The 15,378-nt window shown below is 49.6% G+C and overlaps 1 protein-coding gene and 1 long non-coding RNA gene across 3 annotated transcripts in view; one reads left to right on the top strand and one right to left on the bottom strand.

Annotated features, from left to right (window-relative positions):
- SLC29A2 (solute carrier family 29 (equilibrative nucleoside transporter), member 2) overlaps positions 1-4,106 on the top strand; it is an 8,800-nt gene extending 4,694 nt beyond the window's left edge. For both annotated transcript variants that reach the window (XM_011986927.1, XM_011986926.1), the window contains exons 8-12: positions 14-147; positions 349-454; positions 559-644; positions 2,179-2,378; positions 3,046-4,106. In XM_011986927.1, coding sequence (XP_011842317.1) covers positions 14-147; positions 349-454; positions 559-644; positions 2,179-2,378; positions 3,046-3,157 — 638 coding nt within the window. In that variant the 3' untranslated portion in view covers positions 3,158-4,106. The remainder of the gene's footprint in view (positions 1-13; positions 148-348; positions 455-558; positions 645-2,178; positions 2,379-3,045) is intronic.
- Positions 2,845-15,378, bottom strand: part of LOC105544431 — a 32,788-nt gene continuing 20,254 nt past the window's right edge. Inside the window, exon 2 of the long non-coding RNA XR_001006757.1 lies at positions 2,845-3,324. This is a non-coding gene — a long non-coding RNA (uncharacterized LOC105544431). The remainder of the gene's footprint in view (positions 3,325-15,378) is intronic.

Below are 15,378 nucleotides of genomic sequence, written 5' to 3'. Positions count from 1 at the left end.
CCCCTCCCCCCAGATGAGAACGGGATTCCCGATAGTTCCCAGAAGGTAGCTCTGACCCTGGATCTTGACCTGGAGAAGGAGCCGGAATCAGAGCCAGATGAGCCCCAGAAGTCAGGAAAACCTTCAGTCTTCGTTGTCTTCCAGAAGGTTTGGCTTGGATATAGCCCCAACCACCATCCCTGGGGAATAATGGGGTTCACATTGTCTCCCCCAAGGTCATAGGGTCATAGTGGGTCAGGGACACAGCTGGGCCAGACCCCAAGTGTCCTGCTCCCAGATGGGGCTTGGGCAAGAGGGTGGGGCCCTGGGACTGCCCTGCCTGCTCACACCCCTGCCTCTGGCTCCCAGATCTGGCTGACAGCGCTGTGCCTTGTGTTGGTCTTCACAGTCACCCTGTCCGTCTTCCCTGCCATCACAGCTATGGTGACCAGCTCCACCAGTCCCGGGAAGTGGAGTGAGTGTCGGAGTGGAGAAGACAGCAGGGCGGGGGGTACAAAGGGGAGAGGACGGGAGAGGGGAATTGGGGACCAGTATGAGCTGCAGCCCTTTCCCTCCCAGGTCAGTTCTTCAACCCCATCTGCTGCTTCCTCCTCTTCAACATCATGGACTGGCTGGGACGGAGCCTGACCTCTTACTTCCTGTGGGTAAGCACACCAGGGCTGGGTGATCTGACGTTTTAGGAAGCAGTTTGGGATCCGAGGTCTTGAAAGAGCATGGAGGTGATTTTCCAGTAGTCCAAGTGGCCTGGCAGTGGAACCACTGGCCAAGCGGCAGGGAGCACCTGGGCCCTGGAGGTGTGCAGGCCAGGGCTTGCACCGTGAGCTCCTTGAAAGCAAAAGTCACGTCCAGCTGACCTCTGTGTCCCCAGCATGCAGCCTTCGCTGCTCAGAGAATGTTACATGGAGGTTCCTGCACCAGGTGAGGGACTGAGCAAGATTCTTAGGTTTGGGGTTGGTTTTAGCCATGGTGCTGTGTCTTTAAATGAAATCTTCCAAAGAGACAATACATAAAGCAGGTGAAAGAGGAGCTGGTCTCATCCAAGTCAGGACAGGAGCTGATCTACCGCTTCCGATCCCACTCAGAAACCCCATCTGCCCCCAGGGGGTTCTGGGAACCACCAGGGGATGCTCTGAGGAACCGAGTATGTAAACTGTAAATGCTGTGGAGAGCACAAGCTGGAGCCTGGGAAAGGTAGAGGTGAGCCCCAGGCCGGTCCCTGATTGCTGGGTGGCCTTGGCCCAGGCCCCAGCGGTGGGTCCTCCCTCACTGGCTCACAGGGTAGGTCAGGTCAGAGGAGGTCAGGGGGTGACAGATGGGTCTATCCTATGGGTGGGCCAGGCGTGGTGGCTCATGCCTATAATCCTAGCACTTTGGGGCCGGACGCAGTAGCTCACGCCTGTAATCCCAGCACTTTGGGAGGCCGAGGTGGGTGGATCACGAGGTCAGGAGTTCGAGGCCAGCCTGGCCAACATGGTGAAACCCCGTATCTACTAAAAAGATAACAATTAACTAGGCGTGGTGGTACATGCCTGTAATCCCAGGGAGGCAGAAGCTGCAGTGAGCCGAGATCGCACCACTGCTCTCCAGCCTGGGAGACAGAGCGAGACTGTGTCTCAAAAAAAAAAAAAAAAAAACAAAACCTAAAATCTGAGCACTTTCGGAGGCCAAGGCAAGAGGATGGCTTGAGCTGAAGCTCAGGAGTTCAAAACCAGCCTGGGCAACACAGTGAGACCTTGTCTGTACACACACACACACACACACACACACACACATTTTTAATGAAAAAAAGAGGCCGGGTGTGGTGGCTCACGCCTGTAATCCCAGCACTTTGGGAGGCCGAGGCGGGTGTATCACTTGAGGTCAGAAGTTCGAGACCAGCCGGGCCAACATGATGAAACCCCCGTCTCTACTAAAAATACAAAACTTATCTGGGCATGGTGGCGGTGGGTGCCTATAGTCCCAGCTACTCAGGAGGCTGAGGCAGGAAGATTTCTTGAACCCAGGAGGTGGAGGTTGCAGTGAGCTGAGATCAGGGCCACTGCACTCCAGCCTGGGCAACAGAGTGAGACTCCATCTAAAAAAAAGAAAAAAAATAAAAAGTACTCTATGGGTGTCCCGAGATGCCCTGGAGCAGAGACCTGGGTCCAGAGACCACACTGACCCCAGCCTCTGCCACAGCCAGATGAGGACAGCCGGCTGCTGCCCCTGCTGGTCTGCCTGCGGTTCCTGTTCGTGCCCCTCTTCATGCTGTGCCACGTGCCCCAGAGGTCCCGGCTGCCCACCCTCTTCCCACAGGATGCCTACTTCATCACCTTCATGCTGCTGTTTGCCATTTCTAATGGCTACCTGGTGTCCCTCACCATGTGCTTGGCGCCCAGGTCCGGGGGAATGGGGTGGGGTGGGGGACTGGGAGTGGGGAGGTGGGTTCAGTCTTTGGGAAGGGACTGCCTTCGAGGGAGGGATGGCCCATCTTGCTTCTGGCCAGCCCAACCTTAGCTGTCTGTAGGCCTTGCTGGCGCCCCTTGCCTGGCCAGCCCTCAACTGCAGGGGAGAGGAGAACTGGGCTAGTGAGGTAACCTGCCCAGCAAAGTAGCCCAGGCACTGGTTCTGGGGCCTCCTCAATGGGCCTCAGTTTCCCCATCTGTAAAACAAAAATGGGTTGAACTGTCATTCCTCAGGGCCCATCTAGCTGTAAAATTCTCAGTTGAAGGAGAGCTAAGGTTTTGACGAAAAACAAGGTTCATGGGCTATTTCCTCAAGGGGCAATGGAGTGGAGAATCCAGAGAAAATGAAGCTGGCAGGGCAGACAGGTTGGGAGCACTGTGGAAAGGGCAGGCTGTGGAATCTGGAATCCCATCACGTTGGATCCAGAGGCCCTGAGAGACGTCCTTATCCAGCAGCCTCACTTACAGACCAGGAAACAGGCCCAGAAAGACGGGGCCAGTTTTGGTGACAGAGCCCAGACTGGATGGGCAGCGGGCGGTGGAGCTGGATCTAGGTTTGGACCCAGCGTTTTCTAAGAGCTCCTATTCCCGGGTGTTCTAGGCAGGTGCTGCCACACGAGAGGGAGGTGGCTGGTGCCCTCATGACCTTCTTCCTGGCCCTGGGACTTTCCTGTGGAGCCTCCCTCTCCTTCCTCTTCAAGGCGCTTCTCTGAAGTGGCCCCTCCGGGCTCTTGGGCAGCCTCTTCTCAACGTCTCCTTCTGAAGCTGAGATCCAGCCCAGGGCGAATGGCGAGCTTGGCTTAGGCCTCTGCTGGGTGGAGGCCTCTGGGCCTGGGGCTACCAGCAGGGGGCAGGAGCTGCTCTTCATCCACTTGGAGTGCTGCGGGGAAGAATTCATCACCGGTCATTCTAATCCTCACCCAGGAATGGGGGTGACTTGCACAAGACCTCATGGAAAGGGTGATGTCTAGAGAAGAGAGGGTGCAGGGCATGGCCGCTCCCCACCACCAGGTCTGCATTTGTTCATCATCACCAGGAGCAGAGGCAACCAGAGGGTTCAGAGTGGGAGGTGGGGCCAGCCCAGGGCAGGAGCTCCTCGTCCTCCCAGGCCTCAGCGACCCAGGGTAAAAGGTGCCAGGGAAGTTGCGGGGACCTGGAAGAAGAAACAGGTGTTGAGGACCTGAGAGTGCTCAAAGGGCCAGGCTCAGCCTCAAGCAGTGTTTTCATTGCCAACACTTACTGTCCCCACTCCACAGAGCCCAGCTGGGCCTGGGCCCCAGAGCCACAGCTAGCCTGCATGTGTGCACTGCACTTTACAGTTTGCAAACCTCTTCCATACCCACTCTCTCACCGAAGCCTAATTGAGGCCCTTGAAAGGAGCTGGGCAAGGATTGTGCTTCCCCCATTATACAGGTGAGGAAACTGAGTCCTGGGGAAAGTGACTGGTCCGTGGTAGAGCCGGGATCCAACCCCATCTCCCTCCTCCCTGTAGGTGCTGTTCTTCCTGCCCAACACCTGTTTCTGTTTTCCTCAAGGGGTTCGGGGCAGGAGCCCTGGGCACTTACTCCCACTTTTTGCTGTTTCTCCTTCGGACCCTGCTCTTGGGTCTAATAACAACCCCATTTATTTGTATGATGCGTTCACCAAGTCTTTATTTCCGAAGTGCTGTTGGCTCTATTGGCCTCAGTGAACTGGGTGGGGTCGGAAAGATTGTACCCCATTGACAGGTGGGATGACTGAGGCCCCGAGAGGGGTAGGCATTGGTGGTCATCTCTGTGCTGGGTCCTCTGGACCACATGATAGCTGGGGGGTACTGACCTGCAAGGAACTCTGAGCTCCTGGGCAGAGCACCTGGTTTGATGGACAACTATTGCTCTCCCCCTCCATGAGTCCCTGGGCTCTCACTGGCATCCTCTGCCTCCCCAGGGTCGCTTCTCCTCAGAAATCTGGCCTTAGAGAGGCAGTCAGTGTGGGCAGGGCTTTGGCGACCCCATCAGTTCTACAGAGGATGAAGGAAAGTCTGCTTCACCACACACCTGTACTACCCTGCCCATCCCAGAGAAAAGCAGCGGTTTTCTGCCCACCTGCCATTGTGAACATTCACTGAACACCTATTAGACATCGGATGCTCAGCCAGCACAGGGTACCTGCTCAGAAGCCAGGGGCTCTTGGCATCAAAGAGGAAGATGGGCAAGATATGACCTTGGTTGCTGAAATAATCCACAGGGTAGACCCCAAGTAAGGATTCATTCCTTCAAGCACTGTTCACAGGCAGCTGCCCCGGCCAGGCCCTGCCTAGGCTGGAGACTCTGAAACAAAGGAGACAGTCCCCACTCCCAAGGCCACAGGAAGCCAAATGTAACTTGTGATACGTCTTGTGAGGGCCCTGCAGAGGCATGTCGAGGGAGCCACTGATTCCACCTGAGAAGTCAGGCAGTCATTCTGGAGGAGGTATTTCCCCAGCTGGGCCCTGAGGGATGAATATGAGTTTGCTAGTCTGAGGTGGAGGAAGGGCAGAAGCAGAGAAGCCACAGAGGAGTTGATCCCGGCAGTCCAGTGGGGAGGTGATGGGGCCTAGACAGTGGCTTCCAGAGGAGGACTGATACAGGAGATGAGGGAGGCTGCCTCTATGGAGGCCAGCTAACCTCGTGGACAAGTGCATGCATGCTGACCCAGAGTCCTGGGTTCAAATTGGCCCTTTTCTTTATGACCTGCCTGAGCTGGAGTCCTGGAGTGAGGTTGGAGCTAGAGTACCACCTCTGATGATATTAGGGAAACGGTTGTTGGAGTCCTAGGAGTCTCTTGCAAGACCACTAGGCCTAGCTGTGCTGTTTGACTGGGACTGTTGGGGGCAGGACCCCAATACTTGCTGGGTCCCCTTCTCCTTCTCTACCTTCAGAGGAGAGGACAACTGTTGTCCATTGTACCTAAAAGCTCCCTAGAAGCCGGGCACGGTGGCTCATGTAATCCCAGCACTTTGGGAGGCCGAGGCGGGCAGATCACCTGAGGTCGGGAGTTCGAGACCAGCCTGACCAACATGGAGAAACCCCATCTCTACTAAAAATACAAAATTAGCCAGGTGTGGTGGCACATGCCTGTAATCCCAGTACTTGGGAGATTGAGGCAGGAGAATCACTTGAACCCAGGAGGCAGAGGTTGCAGTGAGCCGAGATCGCGCCATTGTGTTCCAGCCTGGGCAATAGGAGTGAAACTTCATCTCAAAACAAAACAAAAGCTCCCCAGACCTGCCAGATCCACCTGGGACCAAGAAGGCAGACACCCACCTGCCCACCTCACAGGCCAGACAGTCCCAGGAAACCCACTAGGGCCACCCGTCACCCAGAGCAAGCCCAGTGGAGGGTGGGGCCCAAAAAGAGGACACTTACCCCTCAGGTGTCCTTATGATGTCACAACCTGGGATTCCGTCTTCCCATCCTCCTTCCCAGTAGACCCAGCACAAGTTTATCAGCTCAGGATGCAGGGGCTTTGATGCTGGAAACATTCCTGGACTGGTTGGCTACACCTGCCTGCCCCTCACCTGACGCCTAGTCCCCAGCTACTGCTGCCTCCCCACCCTGTCACAGCTCTGCCGACAGCGCCTAGTCCCCGGCTACTGCTGCCTCCCCACCCTGTCACAGCTCTGCCGACAGCGCCTAGTCCCCGGCTACTGCTGCCTCCCCACCCTGTCACAGCTCTGCCGACAGCGCCTAGTCCCCAGCTACTGCTGCCTCCCCACCCTGTCACAGCTCTGCCAACAGGCCCGGATTCCCGCAGACGCAGCCATTTTCCATCAGCAAACACTTGCACTGCACAGGGCACTGAGCTGGGCTCAGTGAAGAGACATCTTTACCCTCAAGTTGCTGACCCTTTTATGGAAGAGGAGACTGGTAGCTGGAATTCTACTACGTGAGGCCAGGCATGGTGGCTCACGCCTGTAATCCCAGCACCTTGAGAGGCCAAGGCGGGCGGATCACTTGACGTCAGGAGTTTGAGACCACCCTGGCTAACATGGTGAAACCTGGTCTATATTTTAAAAATACAGGGCACAGGGCGGAAGCAGAGGGGCACAGGGCGGAAGCAGAGACATTGGCGGCGTGAGGCTCAGGAGCATACATCAGAGGAAGCCAAAAGCCAGCTGGAATAGTTCCTGAATACAGTTTTAATCTTGTTTGCAATTATTTCAAAGGGGAGAAATCATCTGGATCAGAATTAAGATGCTCTGGTTTCAAGGAAATAGCATGCAACTTGCCAGATCCGCCTTTGGACTCTTCCTGAGAAACTGCTCTGCCTCTAAGACAACTCTGCCTGTGCTGACCTTATTCACAAAGGACCCACACCCTCTTTGTGGTGAAGCCAAGGAAGTACTCAAGCCCTATAAAAACAGGGTAATATCCTGGCTAACACAATGAAACCCCGTCTGTACTAAAAATACAAAAAAATTAGCCGGGCGTGGTGGCGGCGCCTGTAGTCCCAGCTACTTGGGAGGCTGAGGCAGGAGAATGGCGGGAACCCGGGAGGCGGAGCTTGCAGTGAGCCGAGATCGCGCCACTGCACTCCAGCCTGGGTGACAGAGCAAGACTCCGCCTCAAAAAAAAAAAAAAAAAAAAAAAAAACAGGGTAATATAATACAGTGTGGCTTTTATGTATGTGGAATGAATATAGATGTGGTATAAAGTATCTGCCTGGATCCTTTCTTTAGGAAAAGAGATTAAATGATTTTTCATTTAAAAAAAAAATACAAAAATTAGCCAGGAGTGGTGATGGGCGCCTGTAATCCCAGCTACCCGGGAGGCTGAGGCAGGAGAATCACTGGAACCCAGGAGGCGGAGGCTGCAGTCAGCCAAGATTCTGCCACTGCACACCAGCCTGGGTGACAGAGCAAGACCATCTCAAAAATAAAAAATAAAAAATAAAAATAATTCTACTACATGAAAAGCATTTGACATTTGTGATCTGCTTTTCCACCTGCCTCAAAATGCCACATGTTGTCAGAGTTTGGCCCCTTTTGAGTGGCCCCAGAGGCCTCCCTACCTAACCCTCACACCCTGCTTTGTATGGAAATGACGTCTCTGGCCAGGGCTGACTGGACCAGGGCCGGGGTCTGAGCCATGGCAGCCACCTACTGACTGGCCAGCAGCCTATGAGGTGGCCTGGTCCAGGTTCCCTGAAGAGAAGAACCAATCAGATCATCTCTCTTGGGAGAATGAAGCCACAATATGAGTGGGGGTTGTCTCGAGGTTACTGGCACATTAGAAGGAATAGGTCATAGGCAGGGTCAAGGTCACAGGCAGGGTCATCAACATAATAGAATGGGGCATTGCTTTGTGGTCACTAGAGTCATCATGATATCCTAGATGGAGCCAGATGACATCCTTGTTCTTCTTGCTCTTTCTTTCTTCTCAAGGTATCTTGAACAAACTACTGTTGACTGAGGTCACCTGGCTGGATGCCCCCCTTTTTTTTTTTTTTTTTTTTTTTTTTTTTTTTTTTTTTTGTGATAGAGTCTTGCTCCATCACCCAGGCTTGAGCGCAGAGGCACAATCTCAGCTCACTGCCACCTCCGCCTCCTGGGTTCAAGTTATTCTCCTGTCTCAGCCTCCTGAGTAACTGGGATTACAGATAAGTGCCATGATGCCTGGCTAATTTTATCATATTTTTAGTACAGACGGGGTTTCACCATGTTGGTCAGGCTGGTCTTGAACTCCTGACCTCAAGTGATCTGCCCGCTTTGGCCTCCCAAAGTGTTGGAATTACAGGCGTGAGCCACTGCACCTGGCCTGGACTCCCTTTCCATTGCAGCCCCAGAGTTTGTGAAGCAGAAGCCCTGGGCACTACCCCATTTTACAGATGAATAAACTGAGGTTCCGTGGAGCTCAATATTAATAGAATGTAAGCAAAAGTAGTAAAACAGACAGCTCCAAGGGCCTGTGCCTTTGAAAAAAAAAAAACAAACTGAAAAAATGAGCGACTGTTGGAACCACCTTTGTTGGAACTCTGGAAAATAATCAAACATTTACAACAACCCCAAGCAAGTGCTGAATCAAGAAAGTGGCAACTTAAAAATAATGAGAGTTTTGCAGTGTTTTACCTGCCCTTGCTCCATTTCCCTTCTGGGTCAGTGGTGGTGTGAAGATGACATTCCCAATGTGGGACCCTAGCCTTTGGTCCTCAAGGGAGCAAAGCAGACTTTGTTCTCAAAGGATTGTATCTGTCAGTTCCGACCTGTCTGGGGACTACCCAAAGAACTGATGCCAGTTCTTTAGGCATGTCTGATGTCTGATGCCAGACATTCGCTTTTGTTTTGCCTAACTCCGAAATCTCTCAGGATGGAAAAGCTTCTACTTAGAGGACAGTTCTCCAAAACACTGAAAGGCGAATTAACAAACCCCTGCTGTCCAGAGCAAAGATTACAGTTTACATGAACAACAGACAAGCTGAAAGGTTGTAAGGAAAAGCTGGGGAGAGATTCTTTGGGGAACTGAAAAGCTCCCTTAAATATCAGGGAATTTAGAAAGCCATATACATGCAGGGCAAGATGCATGCTCAGAAAAGACTCAAGAAGTCCAGGCGTGGTGGCTCACACCTGTAATCCCAGCACTTTGGGAGGCCAAGGCAGGAGGGTCTCTTGAGGCCAGGAGTTTGAGACCAGCCTGGGCAACCTAGCAAGACTCCGTCTCTACAAAAATAAAAATAAAATAGCAGGGCACATGATGGTACATGCCTGTAGTCTTAGGTGCTTGGAAGGCTGAGTCAGGAGAATCATTTGAGGCCAGGAGTTCAAGCCTGCAGCGAGTTGTGACTGCACTACCGCACTTCAGTCTGGGCAACATAACAAGATCCTATCTTTTAAAAAAAGGAAGGCATTAATGGAGGAAATGAGGAACGAAAAGATACGAGACGTAGAAAACAAATAGCAAAATGGCACAAGTAAGTCTTTCCTTATCAGTAATTACTTTTTTTTAATTTTTACTTTTTATAAACAGAGTCTCACTCTGTTGCTCAGGCTGGAGTACAGTGGTGTGATCTTGGCCCACTGCAACCTCTGCTTTCTGGGTTCAAGCAAATTCCTCTGCTCCAGCTTCCCGAGTAGCTGGGACAAGTGTGCACCACCACACCCGGCTAATTTTTGTATTTTTATTAGTGACGGGGTTTCACCATGCTGGTCAGGCTGGTCTTGAACTCCTGGCCTCAAGTGATCTGCCCGTCTTGGCTTCCCAAAGTGCTGGGATTACAGGTGTGAGCCACTGTGCCTGGCCTCAGTAATTACTTTAAATGGAATTGACTCAACTCTCCAATTAAAAGGCAAGATTATCAGAATGGATTTAAAAAAAAATTTTTTTTTTAGAGGCAGGATCTCACTATGTTGTCCAGGCTGGTCTCAAACTCCTAGAGCTCAAGCAGTCCTCCTTCCTCAGCCTCCCAAAGTGCTGGGATTATAGGTATAAATCACCGTGCATGGCCCAAGAATGGATTTTTAAAAAATGTGATTCGACTGGGGCTGGGCGCGGTGGCTCATGCCTGTAATCCCAGCACTTAATTTTTCTTTTTTTTTTTTTTTTTTTTTTTTGAGACGGAGTCTCGCTCTGTCACCCAGGCTGGAGTGCAGTGGTGTGATCTTGGCTAACTGCAAGCTCCGCCTCCCGGGTTCACACCATTCTCCTGCCTCAGCCTCCTGAGTAGCTGGGACTACAGGCCCCTGCCACCACCCCCAGCTAATTTTTTAGTAGAGTCGGGGTTTCACTGTGTTAGCCAGGATGGTCTCTCTATCCTGACCTTGTTGATCCGCCCACCTCGGCCTCCCAAAGTGCTGGGATTACAGGCATGAGCCACCGCGCCCGGCCTGATTTTTTTTTTTTTTGAGACGGAGTCTCACACTGTCGCCCAGGCTAGAGTACAGTAGTGTGATCTCTGCTCACTACAACCTCTACTTCCCGGGTTCACAAGATTCTTCTGCCTCAGCCTCCCGAGTACCTGGGATTTAAAGGCACACACCACCATACCTGGCTAATTTTTTGTATTTTTAGTAGAGACAGGGTTTCACTATGTTGGCCAGACTGGTCTCGAACTCCTGACCTTGTGATCCACCCACCTCCACCTCCTAAAGTGCTGGGATTACGGGCCTGAGCCACTGCACCCAGCCCACTTACTAAGTTCACTGTCTTATATGGGTGCGGTGCCCCAAAACAATTTTAATAGTAACATCGAAGATCACTGATCACAGGACACCATAACAGATATAATAATAATGAAAGAGCTTGAACTATTGGATGAATTACCAAAATGTGGCACCAAGACAGGAAGTGAGCACATGGTGTTGGAAAAATGGCACCAACAGACTTGCTCAACACAGGGTTGCCAAAAACCTTCAATCTGTAAAAAAAATATGCAATTATCCGTGACATGCAATAACCCAAAGTGCAATAAAGTGAGGTATGCCTGGCCGGGCGTGGTGGCTCACACCTGTAATCCCAACACTTTGGGAGGCGGAGGCGGGCGTATCACGAGGTCAGGAGATCGAGACCATACTGGCTAACACGGTGAAAACTACTAAAAATACAAAAAAAAAATAGCCGGGTGTGGTGGCGGGTGCCTGTAGTCCCAGCTACACAGGAGGCTGAGGCAGGAGAATGGCGTGAACTCGGGAAGCAGAGCTTGCAGTGAGTTGAGATCGCACCACTGCACTCCAGCCTGGGCAACAGAGCGAGACTCCGTCTCAAAAAAAAAAAAAAAAGAAGTGAGGTATGCCTTTACCCAGAAGTAAAAAGGACTAAGAGAATACTATGAATAATTGTATGCTAACAAGTCAGATGAAATGGACAAATTCCTGGAAACACACAAACTACCAAAACGGATGCAAGAAGAAACAGGAAATCTGAACAGACCTATAACAAGTAACCAGATTTAATCTGTAATCAAAAACCTCCCAACAAAGAAAATCCCAGGACCAGATGGCTTCACAAGTGAATTCTACCAATCACTTGAAGAATTAACATCAATCCGGCCAGGCGTGGTGGCTCACGCCCGTAATCCCAGCACTTTGGGAGGCTGACAAGGGCAGATCACCTGAGATCAAGAGTTTGAGACCAGCCTGGCCAACATGGTGAAACCCAGTCTCTAGTAAAAATACAAAAATTAGCGGGGCGTGGTGGTGCACACCTATAATCCCAGTTACTCTGGAGGCTGAGACAGGAGAATCTCTGGAACCCAGGAGGCAGAGGTTGCAGTGAGCTGAGATCATGCCACTGCACTCCAGCCTGGGTGACAGAGCAAGACTCTGTCGCAAACAAAACAAAAAGAATTAACAACAATTCCTACATGAGGGTAGTGTGCGAAATAAAAAGAAAAACGAAATTTACAATAACCCTCAAACTCTTCCATAAAGTAGAAGAAAAACACTTTACAACTCATTCTATGTGACCTGAGGCCAAAGTAACATACAGACCATTCCAAGAAAACTACAGACCATATCTTATATGAATATAGATGCAAGAATCCTCCACAAAGCACTAGCAAACCTAACCCAGCAATATATTATCAGAATTACACACCATGACCAAGTAGGAATTATTCCAGAAATGCAAGATTGTTTAACATACGAAAATCAATCAATGTGGCACTGTGGCTCACCCTGTAATCCCAGCACTTTGGGAGGCTGAAGCAGGTGGATCACTTGAGGTCAGGAGTTCGAGACCAGCCTAGTCAACATGGTGAAATCTGTCTCTACTGAAAATACAAAAAAAAAAATTAGCTGGTTGTGGTGGTGGACACCTGTAATTCCAGCTAGTTGGGAAGCTGAGACAGGAGAATCGCTTGAACCTGGGAGCAGAGGTTGCTGTGAGCCGAGATCGCGCCATTCACTCCAACCTCGGTGACAGAGTGAGACTCCATTTAAAAAAAAAAAAAAAAGGAAAGAAAGGCTGCGTGTGGTGGCTCATACCTGTAATACCAGCACTTTGGGAGACCGAGGCGGGCGGATCACTTGAGGTCAGAATTTCGAGACCAGCCTGGCGAATATGGTGAAACATCTCTACTAAAAATACAAAAATTAGCCAGGCATGGTGACGCACGCCTGTAATCCCAGCTACTCCGGAGGCTGAGGCACAAGAATTACTTGAACCCAGGAAGCAGGGTTTGCCGTGAGCCAAGCTTGCTCCACTGCACTCCAGCCTGGGCAACAGAGCAAGACTCTCTCAAAAAAAGAAAAAGAAAATCAATCAATGTAATACACCACATTAACAGAATGAAGGGGAAACACAACATGATCACCTCAACTTATGAACAAAAACATGTGACAAAATCCAACACGCTTTCAAGATAAAAAGCATGTGTCAAAGTCCAACACTCGTTCAAGATAAAAAGCATGTGTCAAAGTCCAAAACACGTTCAAGATAAAAATGCTGAATAAACAAGGAATAGATGGAAACTTCCTCAACTTGATAAAGGGCATTTATGAAAAATCCACAAATAACATTATACTTAATGGCGAAAGACCTAAAGCCTTCCCCCAAAGATCAGGAACAAGACAAGGATCCATGGTTTCACCATTTCATCTACTCAACATTGTACTAGAAGTTCTAGCTAGAGCAATTTGGCAAGATATGAGCTTCCACATTGAGGTAGGAAAAAATGGCAAGAAAAAGATACAAAAGTTAAGCAAATTGAAAAAGAGTTTTTGTAAAACTATTCATAGTCACAGATGACATAATATATACATATATAGAAAATCCTAAAGAATACATGCATACACACAGAGACACATACACACACACACAGACACGTACACAGATACACAAACTTTTAGAGCTAATAAAGCCAGCAAAGTTGCAGAATTCAAGATTAACACACAATAGCCTGGCTCAGTGGCTCGTGCCTGTAATCCCAGCACTTTGGGAGGCTGAGGCGGGTGGATCACTTGAGGTCAGGTGTTCAAGACCAGCTTGGCCAACATGGTGAAACCCTGTCTTGACTAAAAATATAAAAATTAACTGGGTGTGGTGGCACACACCTGTAGTACCAGATACTCAAGAGGCTGAGGCAGGAGAATCACTTAAACCTAAGAGGTGAGGTTGCAATGAAATGAGACCATGCCACTGCACTCCAGCCTGGGTGACAGAGTGAGATTCTGCCTCCAAAAAAAAAAAAAAAAATTAACACACAAAATTCAGGTCAGGCACAGTGGCTCATGCCTGTAATCCTAGCACTTTGTGAAGCTGAGGTGGGTGGATCACCTGAGGTCAGGAGTTTGAGACCAGTCTGGCCAACACAGCAAAACCCCATCTCTACTAAAAATACAAAAATTAGCTGGGTGTGGTGGCACACGCCTGTAATCCCAGCTACTCAGGAGGGTGAAGCTGAAGAATTGCTTGAACCCAGGGGGCAGAGGTTGCAGTGAGCTGAGATCGCGCCACTTCACTCCAGCCTGGGTGAAAGGGCGAAACTCCGTCTCAAAACAAAAAAACAAAATTCAGTTATATTTATATACACTAACAATGAACAACGTGAAAAGGAAATTAAGAAAACAACTCCATTTACAATAGGATACAAAAGAGTAAAATACCTAGGAAAAAATTAACCCAGGAAGTAAAAAACTTGCCCAGTGAAAATACAAAACATTGGCTGGGCTTGGTAGCTCATGCCTGTAATCCCAGCACTTTGGGAGGCCCAGGCAGGTGAATCACCTAAGTTCAAGAGTTTGAGACCAGCATGGCCAACATGGTGAAACCCCATCTCTACTAAAACACAAAAAATTAGCCAGGCATGTTGGCACGTGCCTATAATCCCAGTTACTTGGGAGGCTGAGGTATGAGAATGACTTGAACCCAGGAGGCAGAGGTTGCAGTGAGCTGAGATCATGCTATTGCACACCAGCCTGGATGACAGAGTGAGATTCTGCCTCAAAAAAAAAAAAAGAAGAAGAAGAAAATGTCAAAACATTGTTGAAATTAATTTTTTTTTTTGAGACAAGGTCTCACTCTGTCACCCACCCTGGAGTGCAGTGGCCCAATCGTGGCTCACGGCAGCCTTAACCTGGGCTCAGGCAATCCTCCCTCTTCAGCCTCCTGGGTAGCTGAAACTACAGGCGTGCACCACCACACCCAGCTATTTTTAAAAATTTTTTCTTTTCTCTCTCTCTTTTTTTTTTTTTTGTAGAGCTGGGATCTCACTGTGTTGCCTAGGCTGTGCTGAAATAAACTAAAGAAGACCTAAAGAAATGAAAATACATTGTATGTTCATGGATTGGAAGATGTACATTGTTAAGATGGCAATACTACCCCGAGTGATACACAGATTCAGTGCAATCTCTATCAAAATTCCAGCCAAGCACAGCAGTGCATGTCTGTAGTCTCAGCTACTGAGGAAGCTGAGGTGGGAGAATAGCTTGAGCTCAGAGCTTGACACCAGCCTGGGGCAACATAGTGAGATCCTGTCTCTTAAAAAAAAAAAAAAAGAAGGAAAAGTCTATTCTTAAATTAATATGGAAGTGCCAGTAACCCTGGATAACTAAAATAATATTGAAAAAGAGAACAAAGCTAGATGGAGGACTCACACTTCCCAATGTCAAAACTTACTTTGAAGCTACAGTAATCAAAACAGTGTGGTACTGACATAAGAATGGACATGTAGTCCAATGGAATAGAAATGAGGCAACAGAAATAAACCCATCTTTGGCTAAATAATTTTTGACAAAAATTCTAAGACCATTCAATGGGGAAAGATAGTCTCTTTAACAAATCTGAACCCCTACCTCACACCATATGCAAAAACTAACTCAAAACAGATAAATGACCTATATTATAGGACCTAAAACTGTAAGACTCTTAGAAGAAAATGTAGGCGTGGCCGGGCGCGGTGGCTCAAGCCTGTAATCCCAGCACTTTGGGAGGCTGAGACGGGCGGATCACGAAGTCAGGAGATCGAGACCATCCTGGCTAAC

The sequence above is a fragment of the Mandrillus leucophaeus genome, unplaced genomic scaffold (genome assembly GCF_000951045.1).
Source record: "Mandrillus leucophaeus isolate KB7577 unplaced genomic scaffold, Mleu.le_1.0 Scaffold30, whole genome shotgun sequence".
Taxonomy (NCBI): domain Eukaryota; kingdom Metazoa; phylum Chordata; class Mammalia; order Primates; family Cercopithecidae; genus Mandrillus; species Mandrillus leucophaeus.
This window is presented reverse-complemented; position numbering and strand designations above follow the sequence as displayed.